The sequence below is a fragment of the Zerene cesonia genome, chromosome 18 (genome assembly GCF_012273895.1).
Source record: "Zerene cesonia ecotype Mississippi chromosome 18, Zerene_cesonia_1.1, whole genome shotgun sequence".
Lineage (NCBI taxonomy): Eukaryota > Metazoa > Arthropoda > Insecta > Lepidoptera > Pieridae > Zerene > Zerene cesonia.
The window spans coordinates 3,982,952-4,007,867 of NC_052119.1; the positions used below are offsets into that span (position 1 = coordinate 3,982,952).

Sequence of the window (24,916 nt, forward strand, 5' to 3'; positions counted from 1 at the left end):
TATACTGAAATGAACTCGGCGTTAAAGCCAGTCCTACCACAGCCGGGGGTACCGCAGCCGGGGGGTCAGGCTAGTCCCGCCAAAGCTAATGTGGCAAACGCTAACCACGCGGTTGGTTTACCTCAAGGCGCACAAAATTCTCTCCATCATGGTTCTAATAATCTTGTAGGTCAAAATTTGACCCATCATATACCTAACACACCACCGGTGCCCGCCCACGCAGTACCGTCAATGGCGCCAGTTTCAGCAAATATGGCTCAAATGGCACAAAACATGAGCCACCACGGCAATTTATCTCATGTAACACAAAACTCTGTAACACCAACAAATGTGGCAGCAAGCCCTAGCAAAAGTGCAAGTACAAGTGCTCCAACTCCATTAAGCTTAGTGCAAGATAAGGCAAACGCATCACAACCCCTAGCATTAACAAGAACACCTGAAAAGAAAGAACCGGACTCTACAGCACAGGCAAATGGTACAATTGACTCTCCTAAATCAGGGACCAGTGCACCAGTTAATTTAAAGCCTCAGAATCCTGAAGTAAACAAAGATAAACAAGATATAGCTAAGACTTCACCAAGTACACCAAAACCACCTGAAAAACCTGCAAGTGCTCCAAGCACACCACAAAAAGCAGATACTTCAACTCCTGTATCTCAAGGAGATGGTCCTGTACAACCGAAAGTGGCCACAGCTAATGAACCACCAGAAAAGTCACCATCTAAACCTATAGAACTCAAATCGGCTCAAACAGCAGATGTGGCACCCACACAAAGTGATAGTAAACCTGTACCAGAGTCAGCTAATGAAAATCCAAGTCCTGTAATACCACCTCAACCACAGAAAGAAATTATACCAACTGAAAATCCAAAGCCTGAACCTGTAAAGACAGAAGAAAACGGAGACAGTAAAGAAGTTACACCAAGTTCTGAAGATAAAGCTCCAGAACAAAAAGATAAAGTAGAAACACCCAAACCTGAAGAAGTTAAAGTGCAAAAGGAAGAAAAAGCTGAAGAGAAAACTGAAGCAAAAACTCCTGCTAAGGCTGAATCTAAAATAACAACTAAATCAACATTAAAGTTAGCTACAGTCACTCCTCCCATGAGGAAAAGAAGGCAATTGTCAGAAAAAACTGAGTCTACCCCAGCAAAGAAGTCAAATGAAGAGTCGACACCTGACACAAAATCAAAAAGAAATCGGACCAAGGTAAAGTAAAAAACACTCACATTACATTTTTGATATTGTATCTAAAAAAATAGTTTACATTTTTTTAATTCCTTTGTAAAATTCTGTCATTTTATTGTACAGGAATTAAAAAAAAATATTTTCATCTTTCAGAACTTTGATTTATCATCAAAAGCTTTAAATGTTTTACAAAAAGTATTGAATATTATAATTTTGCTGGAGCCTTTATTGTCAAATGCTATTGAACTTGTTTACAAGAAGCATTATGCATACATTTTCATTTTGTAGTATGTAAATAGTTTGTTTTTCTAAAGTTGATAACTGTTTGTTTAATTACCTAGGCAGAGTATGAGTAATAGATAAACCTTAATATTAATTCTGTATTCTAAGCGAACTTTCAAAGAGCTTCACCTTTCTCATCCTCTTTTACTCATATCAAAATAAGCATTACATAATAATATCAAAGAAAGGTTTTGAAATATACATTCATAATAAATTCTTGTAATTTCAGGTGCAACTATATCAATCACCAACTCCTGATATAGCGATGGCAACAAAGTTGTCTGCATCTGCTGGACGATCCACACCAACAAAACCAAATGATGATAAACTGATTGTTTTTTATAAGTAAGTATAGATTTTACCGATATAAACTAATATTATATTGAATAATTACATATATTCTAATAGGTGATTTTAGTGGATTTTAAATAAGATTTCTTCATTATGTTAATTATCCTAGCATTTTGGACACTTCACAGTGACAATTTTCAGACCATTTTCATTTACAAGTCTTGATGGTCGTACAAAAATTGTTGTTCTTGAATAATGCCCAACTATTTCTATACAGCTGGTGTGTTGTTGTATGTGAGTAATACTACCATACTACCATAATTTTTTCCTGATAATGTTTATCAGGAAAAAGCAGAGCAGGGTTATGGAATTATCCACAGAGGGCAACCCTGCTATTCAATTACAATTATGTCTTTATACTGCTTCTGATTCTTCCTAAGGTTCTTTCCGTTTTCAACATTTAAAATTAAAATAATATGCACAGTTCATTGAATCTTTTTTTAGGAATGAATACTTGGCTGTCCGAAATGCTGAGGGTGGTTTCTATGTATGCCAAGCTTTACAAAATGTATATCGCACCACTCGCAAGATCAAAATACGCTGGCTGTCTCAAGATAAAGCAGACCCCACTGGAGAGACATACAAACCAGATTTCTATGATGTCACAGGTGGGATATCAGAGTTTTATTATCATTAATATGAATGCAGTATCTAAACAAATATAAAATATTAATAAATAAATGAGGTGAAATAGTATGTAAATAGATTATGGCTTTCATATGGCATTAAACATATATAATATATATTATTATTTACAGAAATATGATTGATTAAAGATACTTAAAGCCCCCTAAATTTTTTTGTAGTAATTAAAAAATAGTGGTGTATATATATTTATTTTCAATATATTTATAGTATGATATGACTTATATTTTATGTATTGTAAAAAATAGAAAATAGTTACTAATTTGTCAACATTTTTTTTGCTTTGCTCATTTTTACTCCTAGAACATATTTCTTATTAAAGATTATTATGCGTTTTATTAATTACATTCTAATTTTCCCAAAAGCTTGTCAAAAATAAAAATCACTAGATCAGTCCAGTGTTGAGAGTGTATATGGGCCCAGGTCACCACTTAAAACCATGTGGTGCCTTTGCATTTAATGTATTATTGTTATTTATTTGATAAAAGCATTTTGTATGCATATTTGAAAAAGTTGAATTCGCATTTCAGACATGGAGTGCGTGCTAACGACGCTGTCTCTGACCCGGTCCGCGAGCGGCGGCGGCGCGTGGCTGCTGCGGCCGGCCGAGCAGGCGCGCGCCACGTCCATCCTGCAGCGGGCCCTGCGCGCCGAGCAGAGCGGCGCCAACTGCCTGCAGCTCACCGAGGAGCACCCCGACGGACGTGAGTACGCACACGCACATGCACACACTCACGCACGTGCACACACCCACGCGCACACACACATACACAAATGCACACATGCAGATTTAGAATGAAACACACACGTATGCGCAGGCACACATACACACGTAAACGAAGGCACGCGCAAGCACGAGTTTTTTATATAGGGACACACGTACTCTACGCACGTATGAAGGGAGATACATGTATTGAGCTGATAGAGATTCCTACTAAAATATTCTCACATATCTAGTGTGAGAGATTTGCATAGAGGGTTATGTATGTATAATGTTTAAGTATTACCTAGCACTTGTGTTTATAAATTTACACATAGAAACATATTTGATATTATTTTCATACACAAGATGATTGTTTTTACATGTCGTACTAGTACATAGTATATAAGCACATTACAAACATAACATATTAGAGACAGAAGGTGAGAGTCCACAAGTTTATATCAAAAGATTTGAAAATCATCATTAATTTACTTATTTTGCCTAAGTTCATACATAATATGTGTTCTATTAATTTTTGTGTGTTTTAGGTTGTATCAAAAATTGCAGCTTTTATTACATGTTTACATTGCTTGTATTGCTTATCATTTCATTATGTTTTTGCTTCTTTATTGCATCATTGCGAAAAAATGCGCACTAGAAAGAAAATTTCTAACAGTTTTAACCCTGCCCGTAGAATTTCTCAATTGGTAGCGCATTTTTTTATTAAGAAGCCAAATTCACATGTTTGAGAATTGCATGTCGCGTACTAACACCACTGAAATAAAATGCTTAGTAAATAACCTCAACATCATTGCATCTTATCCATAAGATTTTAATAATTTCACTATTACTACACGTCTTAATATCATCATTTCAATCGCGAAAGACGTTAGCATGGTAAATAGTGAAATATTTAAATCTGTTTGTCAGTGGATCTCTCGCTGTACACAGACGAGTCGCAACTGGACAAAAAGTCAAGGAAACGGACCAGCTCGAAGTCATCGCCGCGGGGAAAGGACGACGACAATGATACTCCGGTAAGTTTTTTTTCCATGTTGTGTAAATGTGTTTTGGAAAAAAAGGAAAGAAAATATATGTTTGTTATATCTTGTTCAAGCAGTTGTTACAATAAATCTTTTTTACTTCTTCCATTTTAACACGACGCTTCTAATCAATAAATAAAGATATATTTATTATTCAATAATGAGTTTTATAAGTTACTTTATGCATACTATAAGTGCGAGTGTTATATAAACAATAAAATTCCAGAAGGAAGAATCGACGCCAAGCAAAAAAGCGCGAACGACGCCAAAGCGCAGTCCGCGCTCCGCGAAAAAGTCGAAATCGCCGAAATCAGGCAAAACGGCCGCAAACAAAGCGAAATCATCAGGTAGTTCGCCCATAGCGGCGGTCACAAGCAAGGTAGGCATAGTACGGCGGATTTATAGAAATGTACGTACTGCTCTCATCTCACTTACATACATTGTGGATTTGTTGCGGGGTCAGCACTTTAAATACAGTCTTTTACCGGTTTTTTTTTTGTATTGTTTCTTTTTTTTTTGTAAATGTTTTTCTTTTGTGTTGATTAACTTAACTGAATATAGAGCTAAAAATATTGTTTTACTTTTCTCTTTTTTTTTTACTATTTGGAAGGACGATTTTTGTTATTGAGGGCCTTTAAACGGTAAAGTTAACATTGAAAATAAGTTATACATCGAGTTTCAAATTTATATAAGCATGCTAAGTTAAAGTGGTGACCCCAGTGTGTGTATGTGTGTCTGTGCCAGCCCGTGCGTACGGTTTGGATGTGCGTAACGATGGGCTACGTCTGTTTAGATTTTTTTATATGATTTCTTTTTATTGTTTTTTTCTAGAAATCTCGAAATAGTTTTTCTTTATTTGAATACTGAATTTATTTGATTTTTTAAAGTGTTGCTTATCAAATACATTATAATGATCGTAATAAGGGAGAAATAATAAATAGACTTAATTTCCAATATGATGAGCATAATACATCAAAAACTAATAAATATTATGCGTTTTTATATAAAAATCCCAAAGACTAGATGATATGAATACATTCTAAACAGACGTTGGCACAGAGTTGTATGAATACAATTTTAGTATGAAAATAGACATAAGAATGGTAAACGAGTGAATGTTATGTCGAAATTAATTGATGCAAATGTTGCATGTTATAGTTATATGCGGTCCAACTTTTCAAGAATATTATTTTGATTGGGTCAAGGTATTATTTAGTTTTCTTTTTATTATTTTTTTGATGACGTCACGTTTCATTGCATTATATTTTATTTTCATTTTCGAATTTGAGTTACTGTCTCTTTATCAAACATTATCAAACATTATTTTATAAAATAAAATAAAAAATCGAGTGATTGATGCCCATTACTTTAAAACGGGGCCGGTTATTTTCCGAAATTATTATTTCTATAGGTTCATATGAATGATAGCTTCAATAACTAAACTCTAACAAAACATTAAAATCATTCATTACCCATCCGCCATGCTTGCTTTGTGTTCTATTTGGTGTTCTTAATTTCATAATTATTTAATTTTCGTGACCTCTAATTTCATATTATATTTATTTAAATGCATGTATCTTAAGCATGTATTTAAATGTGATAACTTTAATGAAGGCACATTTACCTAATTATTCTTTTGTTTTTAAGTAATATCAGCTTGATAATAAGTAGAAATGTGTCTTTAATGAAGATTATGATAGCTATTGTGTTTGAAGAAATGGTGTCAATGGAAGTCAAACAAATGTACATTTTTTCGATAGATTTTATACACGTATTTTTGACATTAATTTATTCGTAAATATTTGGTTAAATTTTCCCAATCATAGAACATTTTACAATTGTACATATGAAAAATGATTGCAATTTAAAGTGGCATACGGCACTTTAGAACTTATATTAGTTTCAAACAATTGTTACAAAATTTTGTATTAATTGTAAATTAAGCCACTTTGACCACTGTGACAAATGACTGTTTGGCTCCCGTTTCTCGAATTCTTCATTCACTATAATACATAATATCATTCTTTGACGTTCACAAGCGAATTTTTATGAAAACCTGCTGCCATACAACTCCAAAATCGATTGTTTCATAAAAATTACACAAAAAACACGAATCGTCAAGGATTGATCACTTAAAATAATGTGTTCACAATGTGTTCACGAATTGTGTTAATAAAAAAAAAGCTGTTTTCGTAAACGAAATCGATTTCCACAGACGGCAACGGCGGTGACTGAGAAAGCATCGGACAAGAAGAAAAACACACCGGCCAAGAAGACGCCGACCAAACCGGCTAAGGTGGACACGCCGGCGGCCACGCGCAAGGGACGGAGGGCGGTTAAAGGTGATTTTTAACACTTTTTAACAGCTTTTATTAGCTTCACCCCCATGTTTTTATGTAACCGACCTCTTTAGGCTCAATTTTGAACCGTTTTAAATGACATTTTAATCAAAACTTGGTACATCAAGGATGATAGGGCAATAATCTCCTAGATCTAAACTCATGAGTCTCTTTATCCTGATTAGGGCAAGGGAGACAATTAAGTTGTATCTATCATTTTAGGCATTTTTTTATATGTATTTTAATTTAAGTTTTAATTAGTTATTTGTTTTTTTGAATTAACCAATTTTTTTTTCAATCTACATGGCATCACGAAATTTGTTATCATTACATAGGGTAAAACAAAGTGCTACAAAACAAATATATTTTTGTACATTTTTGTGTGTTTATGAATAGTATTTGTTTTAAAACGACCACTGATAAAGTCGTTTCTACCGAGAAGAATCGGCAAGAAACTTGTATAAGTAGCACTCTATTAAAAATATCAAAGTAAGAATAAAATTAAAAATTTTATTTACAGAAACAAAAAGCTCTCCCATAGTCCCGACCCCGTCCACATCCACGGGCAAAACAACTCGCACGCCGCGAAAACCGCCCTCGAAGAAATAATACATACAGATATACCGACACACGTTATATGTAAGCTAACGGTTTTGTCAGATCGAGAGACTATGGAATGTAAAGATATTGTACGAAACGTGCCTATTGTTAATTAGTTTGGTAATTAAATGATTTTAAATGAACTTTAATGAGATACATTAATTCAGTGCGTATGCGGCTGGAGGTATAGACGAGCGCGTTTTATGCGCTCGCACGAGCCACGTGAAATTATATTATAGTTTTTATTATTGACATATTGTCAATATTAAATACATCTTTGGCCTAATTGCTGAAGTTTATCCCGATGGTTACACGTTTAATCTACAATTAATTAATCATAATTACCGATGAAATTTGTTATATGATTTTGATCTTTACATGCGTGTGAATAGAATATACAAATGTAAACTTTTAAATACATACATGATGTTTTTAATTCACTTAATACATTTTTCAAGAAGCCCATCATTCCATGTTGATTTATGTTCAGATTTGTCGATTGCACCACATTTCTCTCCATTTGACAAAACCAAAAATGTGTTTTCATATGAATGAAAATATTTATATTGAGTTAGCATAATGTAGTTTTATTAATTGACTTATTTACCGGGAAATGTCAGAATTTGTATTTGTTGCGACCATTGTTGGTTATAATGTCATAATATAATTATTTTTATAAGTTTCATAAACTGACACACCTCTATTAAAAAAACATTATTTAAAGGACCATTTGTGTCTTTATTGTGTGCGTTTTGGAGTTTAATAGAATAATTTCAGTTTTATTTCTGTGAAACTCCAAACAAGTTTTTAAAGTTTATCGCTCACGAAATGTGATTAGTTTCAAAGAAACCCAATTCCATAGTATGCCTCTAATAATAGTACCAAATGCCACATTTGAAGAAGTATTTTCGCACTAGACATATCATATAGGTAGCCTCTCATAAAGCGATAGACTGTTTGCCTAAATCTATAGAAAGTGTAATACTGTTTTTGGCGCGAATATAGCATCTTTGTTAAATGAATTGAAAACATATGTACATTGTTGTACTTTAAATTTTACTCAATATGAATTCTTTAATGTTTTTAAAAGTACAATAGTTGCAATTTAGATCGTAATAGTTTGAATAGATAGATATTGATTACATAGGATACACAATCAGAGCTTTTGTAAGCAATATTCAAGTACACGCCACAATTTTCGTCAATTTACATGCAATTATGTAATATTTGAGACGCACAGTTCAATTAACGATTTATAGGCTGTGTTAGTTACAAGGTCTATGAACAAAACTTGATTGTTTTTTTCCCTTATCACTGAATATATCACAATCTTTCATTTCCTTCTTTACACTTACATTTTTGGAAGAATTAGTTAGTAGTATGTTTAGTTTACGGAATAACTTTGTAAATAAAATTAACAAAAAATATCATATTTTATTAATGTCCGCGCCGATTGAAATGTGGCTCTGTGCAGTCAATGAATGCAGTAAAATTTTATAAATTGAGCCATTGTATTTAATTGGCGGTACATTATGTAATGAGGTATTTTTACCTCAAAGCGTTAAGCAATAGCTAATTAAGTTATTTTAGGATTATCTAATTAATTATATAAATTCTAAACTTTTTAGAGTATTCGATTTATTGCGACACAAATTGTATATTAGTACAAAATATCGGCGAGTGTGGTATTGATACATTTTTGGATGTTGTTATTATATGACTTTAATTTACAATCACACTATTTTGTGCATATAAAAGTTGAAGAACAATCGAAATCTGGACCAAACGTAATGTAGTGAGGTAAGTGTACGATTTGATGCCAAATGTTGAAACACTGCCTCGGAAACTTTATATGAATTTATGATCACCTGAAAGTCTAAAAAGGCAATTTATTCGATGTTTTTTTTTTCTCTTTTAAGTAAAAATTATCAAATATACTAATATAATTTTATTTTGTGGAAATGTTATGGCGTACTGGTTGGTGGATGAAGATGACGAATGAGCTCGAATAACCATAATTTTTATATTAAGGAGAGAAAATTATGAGAAACGAGATTTATATGCATTCAACTCAATTGTCAACTTCGTCGACATAAATAGTATGTAAATAATTACATCACTGGCACAATATTGTTACGAATGTACTAATAACTTTATAGTTTTTTTTATTTGTTTTCGATGTATGGGTGACCTTATTGTTGCAACGAGCTCAGTGTGAGCGTGTGTGTGTGAATCTTTAGTAAATGTAAGTACCTAAACATAGGTGGTATTTTATTATTAAATAGAAATAAGGTGGAATAAGATTAGTTATATATTATTGCGTGTGAATTTTCTGTTTTAAGTAAGAGCGAATAACTGGTCCTCTGGTACAATAGATGTAAAACATAAATTTAGCGTTTTATACAAAATAAAGATATCAGACGAAGAGTACTATTGTAACAGAAAGTCCACAAAATTTCTATGCAATTCAGAAATAAATATAAATAACTTAAGAAATGCGTTGTTTCATTTTATTATCGATATTCCCAAAAACGAAATGGGTTCTCCATTCGATTATATTTTTTTTGTTGGTTTTGTTACTCGATAACTCAGAGTATTCAACCTGGTATAGTAATTAGTTTTGTGATTAATACGAATTGTTATTTGGTCTCATTTTCGCATCTGGAGTGGAGTTCCCCCAATTGATGTTGGTGATGTTTTTTGTCTTGTAAAAAAGATTCTCTTATAATATATTTAATCTTTCAAATAGATAAGTTATAACATTTCCCCATGCAGATAACCCTTGACACGGGTAAATATTAAAAACAAATGATAGAAAAAATATGAAAGATACAAAAAAGGTTGTTGGTATATGTCGCTGTAATATAGTAAAAACCTAAAGATTAATTGAACGCATTGTTTTTCGTTAGATTTGTAGTGCGAATATCTCACAGTTTTGTATTATGCCGAGAATGTACCTTTCTTTAACGTTCGGCAGGTGCAAAGTTGGAATATTTCTTATCAATTCTTTATTTTAATATTATCATTGGTCTGTATTTATCTTGTTTCTTTCAACCTAATTAATTTTAAAAAATCGTGTGACTTGCCACTAAATATTGGACAAAAGCAATATAAGTTATGACAATATACCTAATAGGTAATTAAGATTAGTAGGTAAAAAGGTAAAAAATAAAAACACGCCGCTACTATATAAAAGTTTATTTCAGATAAATGTTGGATACATTAGTTTTCTTCTATTAATGCGGTTATCCATTTAAGGCATTTTGATTTTTGTGAGTCAACATCAGCTATCAGCTACAGTCTATGGCTACTTATCAAAATATTTTATACGCCTACATTGTGTTTTTAGACATACTACAGTGACATGAGATACACGAAGAAAATTACTAAGTAATTTATAATAATAATTTTTATACTTTAGAGACCATCGATTTCAGTAGAAAGTAAACAAATGACTTATATTAGTAAATCAACTATCGATGCTGAGACGGCTACCGAAACAAAGCTAAAAGTTCACAAACAACAGATTTTTACACATCTGTCTTCCATCAAATTTTATAATTTTTTTATTTGATCGTACATATCTGTCGTGTTAAATTTAATATATTTACGCATAAGTTCATATAAATTCGTTAATTCTGTGCATTTTAAATATTGTTATCTAGTTTTGTTTTAAAAATATATACTTATAGAATAGAAAAAAAATATTTTCTTTTTAATAGATACTTATAATAATAAAATCTATTTAAATAACAACTTGCCTTACAGTTCTTCTTGGGTATTTTAGACGCATGGTGTATCAATAGCTTAATAAACATTTGCCATATTGTCCATATTTCGTTCTAAATAATAACCGAAACGATAACAATCACAGCCCTAGTTGAAAATTAAGAGGGTAGGAAGCTAATTCTAGAACTTGTTGTAAAGTCATGCGAGATCAAATATAAAAATATATGTTGCAATATAAAAAAAAAAATAATACATTCATCGTGATAACAAGTAAAGAAAGTATTTTGTGCTTGTATTAATTCAGCAGCAATAAACTTATAAAGTACCTAATCTTTTCTCAGTGTTTTCCGAAAATTTAATTTCTAGGAGAGGCAATTCCCAATAGTTTTCGTTAATTTCAAATCATTTTTAAAGTAAAATAAAATTAACTAAAACTTTGGATGTGGATTTTTTCGTAGTAATTTTGATTTTTATAACGGAAGTTATATATCGTGTTATGGAAAACGTTCAAACTCGCATTAGAAAAGTGCAAACTTTATAAATTTTGTCAGTCTTACTAAGAAATACTAAATCTATTTTCGCAGATTTATTAATAATTTTGATTTGATAAAATCGTGGGACGGTGATTTAAATAACAAAGTTTGATTATGTTATTAAAATTAAATTTTGAATACATCTATTGCAATTGATAGATATTTTTATTTATTTTGGATTGTCTAAATTTCTTTTAATTAATATAATACCTAAAGGTAGAAGTAGTTATTTATTTTCTTTCAGATATAGGTAGTTTTCGAGTACGCTTACATATTTTGTAAATAGGGACCTACTTAACTATATATAGACACATATAAATAGGTTCTCTCTATATACATAAAGTTTTATTCATAATCTAAATATTTTGTAATGATTTTGATACGTATATATTTTTTGTATAATTTTGTATTTTTTTATACGACAACATCTAAAATACATTGATATTTCATTTCTTACGCTAAATTATTATTTATTGGTCTAACATATAAAAGTTTTATTAAAAGCTAAAATTGATTCAATTCAATGAAAAAATAATAATAAGTCAACGTAGAAAATAATAATTAATGCCTTCAAGTTCTTAAACATTAATAAGTCTACTTAAACAGTAAGTGAAACAAACTTTTTCGAAGATTAATTCTTGAAATATAACATGAAGTATTTGCGCCGATTTTCAAAAAAATTATCTTAACATATGGCATTATGCTACTTCGGACCTTTGGAAAACTCAGAATACTTGAGCAGTGTAGCCGAGAGAAGAGAAGTAGGTATGATCGACCTTTCATGTTTTAGGTGTAAGTATATGTATTTTCTATCAACTTTTAGTCATGTCTACCATAAAAAATGTCAGAAGAAGTAATTATGTTTGTGATGTTAATAGACACATTCTATGTTTTTCTCTTATACACCAACACAATATCTACATTCAATTAAGCATAACACTCAAAAAATGCTTAAACTAAAGAAATTCAGTGAGCAAAAATATTCACATCGCGTCTAGTCTAATATTTGTTGACGGCCGACTTTATCGATCCTTTAATAGTGGATACAGTGACGTAAGAATAAAATATGAGTCGCTCAAGGTTTTCAGAATAAGCCGGACTATTGTTGGATAAAATTTTACTGGACTCTAAGGTCCCTGGCGTGTACCGGTGTGGTGTCCTCGGGGCTCGGGCTGTCATCCAAATGTGGCCTGATGTGCACAACGGAGCGGCGTTGGTCATGATGGTTGTAGTCATCCCTCATCATGAGGCCCCCGATGCCGTATCCAGGAATTCCCCCAGATCCACTTAAACGCATCTTCTCTGGGTCGTCGTCAAGTTTCATCGAAGAAAACACGCTGCTAAGATTCAACTGAGGTATATCATAGAAGACAGTCAGAGTCAGCATGAGGAACGTCAGGCCCAGTAATAAGTAAACTGAAACGAAATTACATATATTTCCGATAAGCTCCCGAATCTCTAAAAAGATAACAATTTAAATGAAACATCTGTTTGTGATAAAAGGGGAAATCTGTTATCGGATTGTCGTCGCTCGACCTAGGTCGAATTGACACAGACTACTGTATAATCAATAATGAGTATAGTAAGATTAACTTCGTCAAAAGTAATAAATGTTGGAATCTGTATTATTAAATAAAATAAAACATTATTTTTTTTAACTCACATGTCGTAGCAACTTTATAGAGCGGTCTATACATCTGATCAGGGTAATCCCCAGGAATGTAATCACCAAGGCCGATGGTAGTGAGCGAGATGAAGCAGTAGTAGAACGAGTCCAAGTAGTCCCATTCCGGCTCAATGGCAGAAAACACTCCCGCCGGTATCACCAGGAAGAATACAACAAGCATAAGCACTAAAAAAATAATAAGTTTTCGAAACTGTAATTAACACCCTTATAAAAAATGAAGGTACCCAGGTATTGTGACTAGATACTCTTATTGTCTCTCAAAATGTCTATGATCTCATAAGAAAAATCTTCTATCTACCTATTATCTATATATCTATAGTATTTAAAGTACCTACTTAACATGAAAACCATTCCGTACATTTCATGTTCATTTATTGTATAAAATATGAACTTGAATAGCATATGTAGTTGTGTAGATGATCGATCTAACTCTTACTAGAGAGAAAACGGTTTACGGAAGATTTTGTCAACATAGTTTCTTTCTCTCTCTCTTTCTCTTTAGAGATTTTTAGGTTGTAAAATTGAAAAGAAATGCAGATCCACTGAACATCATGATTTGGTTAATAGCTAATAATAGTGAAACTTCCAAGTTAATGTATAACGAGTCTATGTTGCGCGTGCTTGCGCGTAGGAGAGTGTTGTTAGAGACTCAAGGTTTTAAGTGTAGGTGATAATATAAGCAATTTTGACTTCATAGTTATAACTAGTATTAATTAATCTTGACTAAGTGACTTGCAAATCTAACAAGAACTCGACTATTATTTCTTGAAATAAATGTTAACTATGACAAGACCGAAACAATAAATAGGCTGGGTCTGACATAGGATACAAAGTGCCATACCTATATTATATTATATTCTTATGAAAAAACTACTGAAATGATCTAGAAAGTTCGTTTAAATACTTACCAATAATAGAGAGATGCACAAGCCGTATAGTAAATGGACGATATAAATGTCCCAGGGAACTATTGAGCGCCCTCAACATGGCGGTCGCTGGGAGCAACAGACGTTCCACCAGAGCAGACAGCAGTACCAGAGTCAATGGGATTCCAAGCAGAGCGTACGCCATGCAAAACATTTTTCCTGGCTTTGACAGTGGTGTTACGTGACCATAACCTGTTCATGAAGGAAAAGGAAGAAATCTTAAAGCTGCCCGCGATAAAAAGGCTACGTGTCTCAAGAGCAAAAAGCTTATGTTCAGTTATCCTTTCTTGAATATACAATATACAATCATTATGGAAAATTATAGTTATAGTTACACATAACGCCAATATTGTAAACGCAAGAACACCAAATTGAGTATACTACAATTCCATTGCGAACACTTTGGACAAACAAAAAATTAACATAACATCTATTTATCTAACCTCTTAGAATACTAAGGAACATTAGCAACACAAAAGTAAAATAAAGATAGATGTAAAACCTACTTTCAAAAGTAAAGTTAAAATAATAATAACACTCAAAATCTCAATTTCGCATATTATATTTCCAAAATAGCATCGAAAAGGTATTCCAATTTAAAATTCATCTCTCGGAAGAGCGAGCCGTCGATCTCTATTACGCCAACAAACTTGCCGCTTATTTCATTTGAATTATTGATCCCGATAAACAGAAAATAGCTCTAATAAAATATTCATATGGCGACATTGTTGTATCGGAATATTCAACGATATTGAATTTGAACCAACCACCTACGTGGCATTTAGTTACGAGAATTACTAGTCGTATTACGATCCTATATAATTCATATGTATTATTATTGTTATAAAATTAAATCTATATAAATTAGTAATGTCTCCTTAATCAAAATTAAATTGTCAACATAAAAATATAACATTAAATTTATCTCTTTTACAGTCTGACTTCATAATTGTTCATATACAAACTGTTTGTTCTTAATGAGTATATAAAATCACTAGATATGCCGCGCGATTTCTTATGGGGACGAACCCAAGTAAACCAAAAACAAGTATTTCTCATGTGTTATTGTGGTACATGAACTACACCACTGCCAAGTATCATCGAAATCCTTTTAGTGGTTGTCGCCTTAAAGTGTAGATAACAAACATACATTATACATACAACCATGTTTAATATTGATTATTATTAATAATCAAATAAAATAAAATAGTATTATAACCTTTTCTTTAAGCATAAAATTATTAATAACAAGACGCTCGTCCCGGCTTCGCCCGGATATCATGATTCGTGTTTTATCCTAAGGGAACATTTAATCGGGATAAAATGTATCCTATCACTTAATTCAGCTGATTCCCAGTCTGTATACCAAATTTCATCAAAATCTGTTCAGTAGTTTCAGTGTGATTGACGGACAAACATCCAAACAATATCATCCTTTCACATAAATAATATTAGTGTGATTTGCGAACTCGGCTGTCGGTTTTAAAAATATGGCTGTTCTAACTTGATCTAAAAATCTTAAATGGGTTAGTATGTCGGCTGGAAGTTCGAATGACTCCGAGACATTATTAATGTACAATACAGAGCTATCTATATTTAGAGTTACTTTGAACTAAATAACTAATACCAGCAATTGTGATGCAATTTTCAAATAAATTATACGGTAACGAATACGTAAACTAAATAAAACATTCACGAGAGCACAGGGCATAATATAATGACATGTAATTTTAAGGCAATTGCGGGTATTGCAATTATGCTTTTTATTTCTATAAAACGTTACATAACCTTCATACGTTAAAAAAGTAGACTTTATTTAAGTTACCTAGTTGATTTAAGTTCCCTCGCTGCAAGCTTTTGAAAACTGAGTTTAAATATACTTGAATGCATCGTATCATATATATTTTTTAACTTTTTTTATATTTATTTAATTTATTACAGAACTGACAATTTTAGGTTTACCCGGGCTATATCTAACTATATGTGTCTATATCTGTTTATACCATCGGGTGAATTTTCTAGAATAATGAATCCTTACCAATAGTAGTAACGACAGTAGATGCAAAGAAGAGCGATTGACCAAAAGTCCAATTAGGGCCCGCACTGACATTTCTAGAACCTGATACACCTTGGTTACTGGCAGTTATCACCACGTCCAGGAGTGCCTCTAGGTCCGCATCTGTAAAAAAAGATTAAACAATTAATGATGTCCCAATATCCCACTTAAACTAATAATTAATCAACCTTACAAGTTTCACTACCATGAGGTACTTTCATCAGGTACTTTGACGTAAAAATCAGGTGAAGGTATTTCGAAGAGAATAAGTACACAGGTAATTTGTGATTTGCATTATGTGTGTGTGTTAAAAACATGTCAAGTATAAATTGCCACCATGAGAAGTAATATTAGACCACCATCATGAGAATTTAATAATCTAACTGAACCAGAAAATTCTGCCTTGTAATATAGAAAATTAAAGTTCAAGTTAAACAAAGTATTTTAACCATTTGTCATTCACATAAAAATTCATTTAATCATGAAAGACCAAGACATATCGTGACCGCAGTAGAGGCGAAGTGCTATGGGTCTTTGCCCTCATATTCAGGGGACGCGCCAGTTGTAAATAAACATAAATTTACTAGAAACATTTTCATTTTAGCACAGGATAATGAAATATAATATAATTATATACAGCTATAGTCATTTCAAATGCATAGTCAGTAACTTTCATTCTAAGGAATTTCATGTGCATTTCTTCCATACAGCATACTTTTACTTATTCGGTAAATAATTTTAATTGTTTCTACCGCTTACAAAAATAAATGCCAAAACGTTATAAGTTTATAATAAAATTTCCATTTGTAATTTGTATTACTAACCGTGAATTCTATTGTCACATTAGAAAAGATCAAAGTTATAATGAAAAACAATCAAAAGTTGACACGAGTAGCATGTTATAAGGATTTTAATTACTTGTTTTCAGATCATATGATAGAAAATCGAAAGCCAGAGATCTCGACACATGACGAAGTGTTTGCATTATTCATAGAGCACTCTTCCCCGTAAATGGTTTTTGATGCAACGCAATATCGCTCTAATTGCATTTTCAACAACTGAGATAAGCTCGTAGGAACATTGTGATGAAGCATAGTATATTAAAACATTTCTATGTTACTGTATACAATATTTTCCTTAAACTTTGCAACGTATACGTACCTATTATATGTAACTATCTCCTATTTAGTTGGTACCCTCTACGCGATAGATTCCTACGTATTTATTTGTTACATTATATATTAATTAAAATACTCCTTTCATACTTAATCAACTTCTCAACCTACAAATGTATTATAAAGGATAGCAGTGGGTCAACAAAATCAACGTAATTCATTATTTAGGTAGGATATGTATAAGAGTCTGGATAATGTTCACCTCTAATTGAAATGGGCCAGCTGCCCAAAACCCGGCCTTGGAGGATTAATTAAAAATAAATATGGTGTATATAATTCTCTTCGAGTGCAGTGTTAAGATATATTTTTTTCATTAATTTATTTTATTCCGCAGTTCTAGTGCATGTTTGATTGACAAGACCTTGTTTAGTTATTTGTGAGGTTCGATTATTTGGCTCCTTAGAGATTGTGATAAAACAAATTAACCTGCATTTTCTGGATTAGTTATCTAACGATTAAAAAAAACTGATACAGAGGAAAACAATTGCTCAAGATTGTTCTCGGTAAAAAGATTAAATTATCATAGAATCAGGATTTTTTATAGTAAACGTAAGTACTCCATAATGTCAGGAATATAAAAAAGAAAAATTGAATAGAATTAACACTAAATTATACATTCGGGAACAAATAAAAAGTATTAAAAAGATTTTAGTATCGTAAGAAGTTTTGTGAGAACTGATCTAAATATGGTGGATGTAAGACTGCACAGCCATAAAATACTTATATTATCTAGATATAAGGGCCCTATTTCTACAATTTGCATATTATATTAACGTGCATAGGTCAACGGCTTCATATACTTTCCACTTATTTTGTCATAAAATCAATGCTTACCTACAAGTAACAAGCACACAATACGAGTTTCGCTCATAAAACTGTGACGAAGCAAAGAGCGTTTTCAACTTGTTTTTTTTTATATCTTTTCTGTCTGTTATTAAATAGTATTCCATAGTATTAAGTATGTTCTAAAATAACGAAAGGTGAATTAGAGGATTGAGTAATGCTTACTCTATCGATATGCATTTTAAGTCAACATAAGCGTCTGATAGTAGAATTTACGTGATATATCTTTGATAAGACTGGTTTAACGGTGGGTGAACAAATATAACAGTAATAATACTAGCTACATTTTACTCTTTAATAATGCTACAGTTTTTGATCACCAAACAAGCATGCAAGTACGATGAATAAAAATACATACATAATCCTAATTAAAAAATAATAGAATTAGTTTCGATTTGACACAGGGAAAATTCAAACTAATACTTGCAATGAACTATGTCAATAAACATATTATCTTGTCATATATATCAGATCACGCGGTATTATTTACAAAGGAACGCAATCAAAAGGGTGATAGCCTTTATTTACTCGTACTAGGGATACATGCATAACTTATAGCACTACATAATGATTAATTGTGTATCTAATATGTAATGTAATGTATGTATGTTAAGATAAAAATATAGATTTGTACCTACTTTTAAGATTACGCTAGATAAATGTATTATCATGGATTTATTATCAATGAATATGTGTAAACTTAAGATAATTATTGAAATTCTGGCCTAATCCATCATTATAAAAATTATACCTATTTATCTACCACTAAAACTAAATTTGTACATCGATTAAATGACAGATATTTTGTTCTTGCACGATGAAAATATTTATCAATTACAACTCAACGTATTGTTAATGGTTTTTTTATATGTCATAGCGGGCAACTGAGCTGGTGGTTCGCCTGATGATAAACGATCACCATTGCCCATGAACATTCGCAGAGGCTCAGACCTCTGAGAATGCGCTGCCTAAAGGGATAAGGGTTGTGGAAAGGATTGATGACTGGAAAGAAGGAATGGACTGGGGGGAAGGGCGAGGAGAAGGAAATAGGCCTCCGGTTCCCCCACTCACCGTACGAAACACAAATAGCAAGCTATTATTTCACGCCGGTTTTCTGTGAGGGTACTTCCCCGGTGCGAGCTGGCCCAATTCGTGCCGAAGCATGCTCGACTCCCACAAAAAAATCGTAATTTTAAGTTGGAATGAAATTTAAAACAAAATATGATACATATTCTCGTATATTTACTGGATGTCAATATATAATAATTTAAAATATTATACTTTGTCTATATATAGCATCAAAATATGTACCTACCAGTTTTAAAAGATGTAATAATTATTTTACTGTTCTTGTTGGATATACTTATAACACTATCTATATGTCTGTCTGTCTCTTATTTAAGCTTAAAGCACTAAATAATTTGGGTGATAGGTACAAAGATAGATTGAGTCCCGAGAAAGGATATAGAATGTTATCCCGGATATCTCACGAGAACGGGAACTGTTCGTCTAAAACCACTGATTTTCTATTTCTTTGTCTACACAGGCAAAGCCGCTAGCGAAGAGGTTTATTCTGTAAAATACGGGTCGGAATCTCAACTCCGTAAATCTTCCCATTCAATTATCTCGTCACGTTTAAAATCAACATATATAACGTAGGTAGAACTACCTACATAATGTATTTTTATGTATAATACCTGTTCAGAAAGTTGGTAGGTAACGTATATCGACAGATCTTACATTTTATCCCATTTACTTTCAAAACTGTCGTTCTTGGTACCGACTGAAAGACCTATATTAAAACCAGTTATGCATATCGTTGCAAAATGAAGTCGGCGAAAGTTTGTATGTGATACAAAATATAAGTAAAAGTGAACGCAATGTCTCACATTAATTATTTTTTAAATGTGGGTAGGTATATTGTAACCTTGTCGTGCCTGATGGACAGTCAAAATAGGTTTAATTGTATCGCGTTAATATTTATTAATTATATCAATAATAATAAATGCATTGAAATTTATGTAAGTTACACACATATATTCAATGTGGTAGGTGTGTATAGTATTTGTGTGGAATTCGAGCACGCTTCAGTACAAATTGAGCCAGCTCGCACCGGGGAAGGTACCACACCCCCACAGAAGATAGGCGTGAAATAGTAGCATGCTATTGTTTTTTGTTTAGTGCTAGAGGAAGACGGCCCACCAGCTTCTTATCTAATTATCATAAAGAACTCTGTAAACCTAATTAAAAGTTTATTCTGCCTGAATTACCTATTGTACGCTGCATAACTAATTAGAATATTTTTTTAAAATTAATTTACTGAACTTAACTAAGATCCCATCTCTATATCACAGATAACCAAATGGTTACTACGTCTCATATAGCTGATTTACAAACGCCAATACATATTGACGTAGTGGAAGATTACATATTGATATAAACATATTTATTATTATCAAATTATATAGATTTATAACATATTGATAAGAAAGTGCGTGTTACAATCGTTCGTCATCGAGATGTAAGAATAATAATAAATAATGATGTTTCTTTTATCTAATTACCATCAGAGGAATACATATGATGGCAATAGCATTGCTCTTTGTTATTAAAGATTATTTGAATTTTGAACTATTCCTTTTTACAAATCTTATGCTAAACAATGCTACAAAATAATGAGATTATAGTCATGCCAACTTATTCATTCATATTCGACATTTGATACTGTTATAGCCTATAATGCTATCCTATAACTTATAGGATAGCACTATTATACAGTTAATTTTATCACCACAAATTGCTTCTTTGTTATATCGTCATACAATATATAATATAATACATGTCGGTGTGAGTAGCTCAGAGGGCAGAGCAATAACGTAAAATATATAGGGGTCATCGGTCCACTTTAGCTCCCTACTCGATATATTGTTGATCGTGTGGGGTCAAATAAACTATGATTTTACAAAATACAAGGAAGTAGATAGTTATCAAATCTAGGTGGCACTCACGTGGGTTTTATAAAGTTTTATGATTATTATTGTACCCGGTTTGAATGACTATAAAAATATATTTTTTTTTCATAGAGCTAGAAAGTCTCCGGATAGTAAGCGGTACCCCTGCCCAAGAATATACGCAGAGGCTTAACGCAAATGGATTATCGACTTTCAAAGCTAAGGGATAAAGGAAGGGATTGATATGGAAAAGTACCACCCACTAACCGTACGCCCAACACAGTAGCATTCTCATGCTACTAATTCATGTCGATCTTCTGTGAAGACGTGCTACCTTCCTCAGTGGGAGCACCTCGTCCTCACCTCGTCAAAGATACGGTACAAATTACTTACACGTGTTAATTGCTATTACTACAGGTGTTAAAATAATTATTTGTGGTTATTATTATTAATAGTTAATACCCAAATCCTATCTTCTAAATAATTAAAATTATAATTGCGAAAGTTTGTAAGGATGTGTGTGTTTGTTGCTCTTTCACGCAAAAACTACTGAAGCGATTGCAATGATATTTGGTATGCTGATAGCTGGACAACTGGAATAACATATAGACATCTTTTTGTCACGATATTTCTACGGGATACGGACTTACGCGGGTGAAACCGCGGGGCGCAGCTAGTTGAATAATATTATTCAAATCATTTTTTTTATGTATTTTAAATTGTAATCTTATTTAAATTGTTATCTCGTTTCTTACGAAAACTTTACGTTACGTTTACGTACGTTTAAATTTAAAGTTCAAGGAAGTATGAATTCTTATGTATGCCATACATTCATTTCAAAGTGTCATCGTCCGTAACATATATTGTATTACAATATCAGAGACAATTCGCGTTAATAGATCATTACAATGTAGGGGGCGCTATGTAAGATTTATGAATCTACCTATATGTACGATGCCTATATGTGGGTACCTACCTACTATAAAACTGATACGATTTAATTATATAAGTGAAGTTTAATGTAACGGTAATATTGCGGTAATATGTTGTAATTAATAGCGGAATGTACCTACATGACACTAATTAGTGCTATCAGAGCAATAAAATAATAAGTAATGGTCATCGGTCGCTGCCTCATGCAGTAACTGCATCCACGAGATCTTGATAGTCTTTTGTAAACATTAAATCTCGTAGAAATACTTTTTTACTATAGGTAATAGGTCAAAAAATAGAGAAAATATACCTAAACATGATGGGATTCGCTAGAATCTATGCAAATCAGTATCACTTGTAGGTATGTTATATAAATAAGCAAAATGCCAAAGTCGGATACTGTTTACCATACTATAGTTATGGTAATAAACTTTTATAACATAAATTATTAATTCGCTCTCAATAGGTAAACTATGATATGTATAACTTAAGACACGGGTAGATAGTTTTGATAAGATTCTCCTTATTCCAAGACAATGTAAGAAAATCTTTCTTTCCATAAATAAGATACAAAGTTTATCTTCATAGCTGTCATGTACATCTTCCACGTTCAAACAACATGAGAAATCCATTTCAAAAGAAATCTTCCATTACTTACAATTGAAAGGCATTCTATCGAATAATAACGTTTTGAGAAGGGTCCGTGATTTTGACACACCTGACTTCGAAACTCAATTTTCTGAAAGTTATTTCATTCTTAAGTTATTATTGGGAACCTACAAACATCTTCCATTCTCCACTTAAGTTATCGAAATGATATTAAATGGTACCTTTAGATATTATCTCGTATTTTTAGATTATAGGCGTGAGAGAAGAAAATTAATATTTAATACGTACCAAACTTTATAATTCAAAATCTAGATTCTAGAGAATATTGTATCCTATTAATTATTAATAGTATCTAATATCTACATCAAACATTGGTCGCCTTCCCCATTTTATAGCATGCTGTGGGCTGTAACGAGTTTCAAGTTTTTGTTGCATGATCATTAAAAACCGGTTACAATGGTCCACGTTGGGTGTTGTCTTGCCTATTTGAAAATATATGAATCTATGATTATAATTTACAAGTTTAAGAATATAATATGCTCGATTTCAATACTTATATTTTATACTTTTATAGCCGTTTATTTAATTTTCATATAGATGCAATAAATTAAAAAAATAATAATAAGCAGTTATATAAATACTATTATCACTACATAGTTTAAAACAAAGTCGTTTTTCCTGTCTCTATGTCCCTATATATGCTAAAAAACCGAACGGATTTAGATGGGGGTTTTTTAATAAATAGAGTGATTCAAGGGGATAGTTTATATGTATAATAACATCTATTAAACTACTCCGAATTAACGCGTGCAAAGCCGCGGGAAAAGCTAGTATGATATAAAACGTACGTAGAATAAGAAAGGGAAAGGTAATTATAAATTTTCGTCATTCGTGGCAACTAGGCGGGTTTAATCCACTTTAAATCAAGTGTCAATTTATACATGTAGCGTCAAGTCAAGGCTTGAACGCAAGGACGATGATGTTCCATGTTATAAAACTGGTACTTACGCAATAGTCTTTAAACAGGTTTATTATAATGTACCATTTATTATCGGTAACCTATGGATTTTATTACAGAATTGATTAACATTAAGATATTTTCCAGAGAGCGGTTATATGATATTACATATTTATTTTCATAATTTATATTTCTCGTACAGTAAATGATTACTCACAAAGTATAGTAAAATATGCGGTCAGAAAAAAATGAATGAACCATCACCTTTGCAACCGTAAAAAATAAACCTCTATGGGTTCACAACTGGAGCAATCAACATTGGATATTGTTAGTTGTTAGGACCGGCCAGGTAATAGTATGCTTTACGAGAGGTCTCAGATTATGGAACAATTGATAATCTGAGCGGCAGGTATAATTTTTTTCAAGATTTTAACTTTTTAGCAGATAGACGCTTCGTTCACGTTCTAAACCAGTGACTTAGAAATATTCTATTATGCACAATTGTGCATCTTCAAGCTCAATAGTCACATGGCGTGAATAATTGAAATATCTTATATTTTTAAACGAGCAATTCTTGTATATATATAATTGGAATCTCGGAATCGGCTCCAACGATTTTCATGAAATTTAGTATATAGGGGGTTTCGGGGGCGATAAATCGATCTAGCTAGGAATCTTTTTTAGAAAATGTCATATTCGTGTTTTATTCGTGTTTTTTTTTCTGACATCTATTGGTGAATAATAATACTATTTTGCTTCGTAGATAGCTGGACAACTGAAATAACACATAGGCACTTTTTATACCGATATTCCTACGGGATACGGACTTACGCGGTTTCAACCGCGGGTCACAGCTAGTATATAATAAACATAGTTGTTGAATCGAGGATATTCTCACGTACTCCATAGACAAATATAAATGAGATAGTATCATTTAATTTATTATGTTTGATGTTATCAGTGCATGGTTTTTTTAATAATATTAAAAGTTATGCACGTCAACATTAGCGCTTTGAAATGTTAAAGTTTGGGTTACAAAATGTTTTATAATTTTCTAGTATGAAAAATTAAGAGTTCAATAGGATTTTAACTTTAAACTTTAAAAAAAAATACGTTTTAAGATATTTTTAGATAGATTCATTATTTATAGTATGTATGTCTACTAGACATTTTTTTCCGATTTAAAAGAACTATAGACTAATTACTGTTACAACACGTATACCAATTAGTTTAGTATATGTATATCTATTATTTAAATAAATATTAATAATAATATTGCTAATTTAAATAAACCAAAAGTTATTAGATACATGATACATCGCATAACACTGTAAATATATGAAAAACATGTTAAGTATTAGCGACGTT

The 24,916-nt window shown here is 32.0% G+C and overlaps 2 protein-coding genes across 5 annotated transcripts in view; one reads left to right on the forward strand and one right to left on the reverse strand.

Annotated features, from left to right (window-relative positions):
* LOC119833728 (proteoglycan 4-like) overlaps positions 1 to 9,644 on the forward strand; it is a 29,180-nt gene extending 19,536 nt beyond the window's left edge. Inside the window, exons 2-9 of one of the 4 annotated variants that reach the window (XM_038357887.1) lie at positions 224 to 1,206; positions 1,697 to 1,812; positions 2,263 to 2,426; positions 2,994 to 3,167; positions 4,097 to 4,203; positions 4,436 to 4,618; positions 6,425 to 6,551; positions 7,069 to 9,644. In XM_038357887.1, the coding sequence (XP_038213815.1) occupies positions 232 to 1,206; positions 1,697 to 1,812; positions 2,263 to 2,426; positions 2,994 to 3,167; positions 4,097 to 4,203; positions 4,436 to 4,618; positions 6,425 to 6,551; positions 7,069 to 7,157 (1,935 nt within the window). In that variant the 5' untranslated portion in view covers positions 224 to 231 and the 3' untranslated portion in view covers positions 7,158 to 9,644. Of the gene's footprint in view, positions 1 to 6; positions 1,207 to 1,696; positions 1,813 to 2,262; positions 2,427 to 2,993; positions 3,168 to 4,096; positions 4,204 to 4,435; positions 4,619 to 6,424; positions 6,552 to 7,068 lie in introns of those variants that run through there. The other 3 variants (XM_038357883.1, XM_038357886.1, XM_038357885.1) reach the window with 3 other exon arrangements.
* A 687-nt stretch (positions 9,645 to 10,331) lies between these two features.
* LOC119833886 (potassium channel subfamily K member 1-like) overlaps positions 10,332 to 24,916 on the reverse strand; it is a 28,482-nt gene continuing 13,897 nt past the window's right edge. Inside the window, exons 4-7 of the mRNA XM_038358104.1 lie at positions 16,062 to 16,202; positions 14,006 to 14,215; positions 13,074 to 13,262; positions 10,332 to 12,826 (exon numbers count right to left, since the gene is read on the reverse strand). Coding sequence (XP_038214032.1) covers positions 12,528 to 12,826; positions 13,074 to 13,262; positions 14,006 to 14,215; positions 16,062 to 16,202 — 839 coding nt within the window. The 3' untranslated portion in view covers positions 10,332 to 12,527. The remainder of the gene's footprint in view (positions 12,827 to 13,073; positions 13,263 to 14,005; positions 14,216 to 16,061; positions 16,203 to 24,916) is intronic.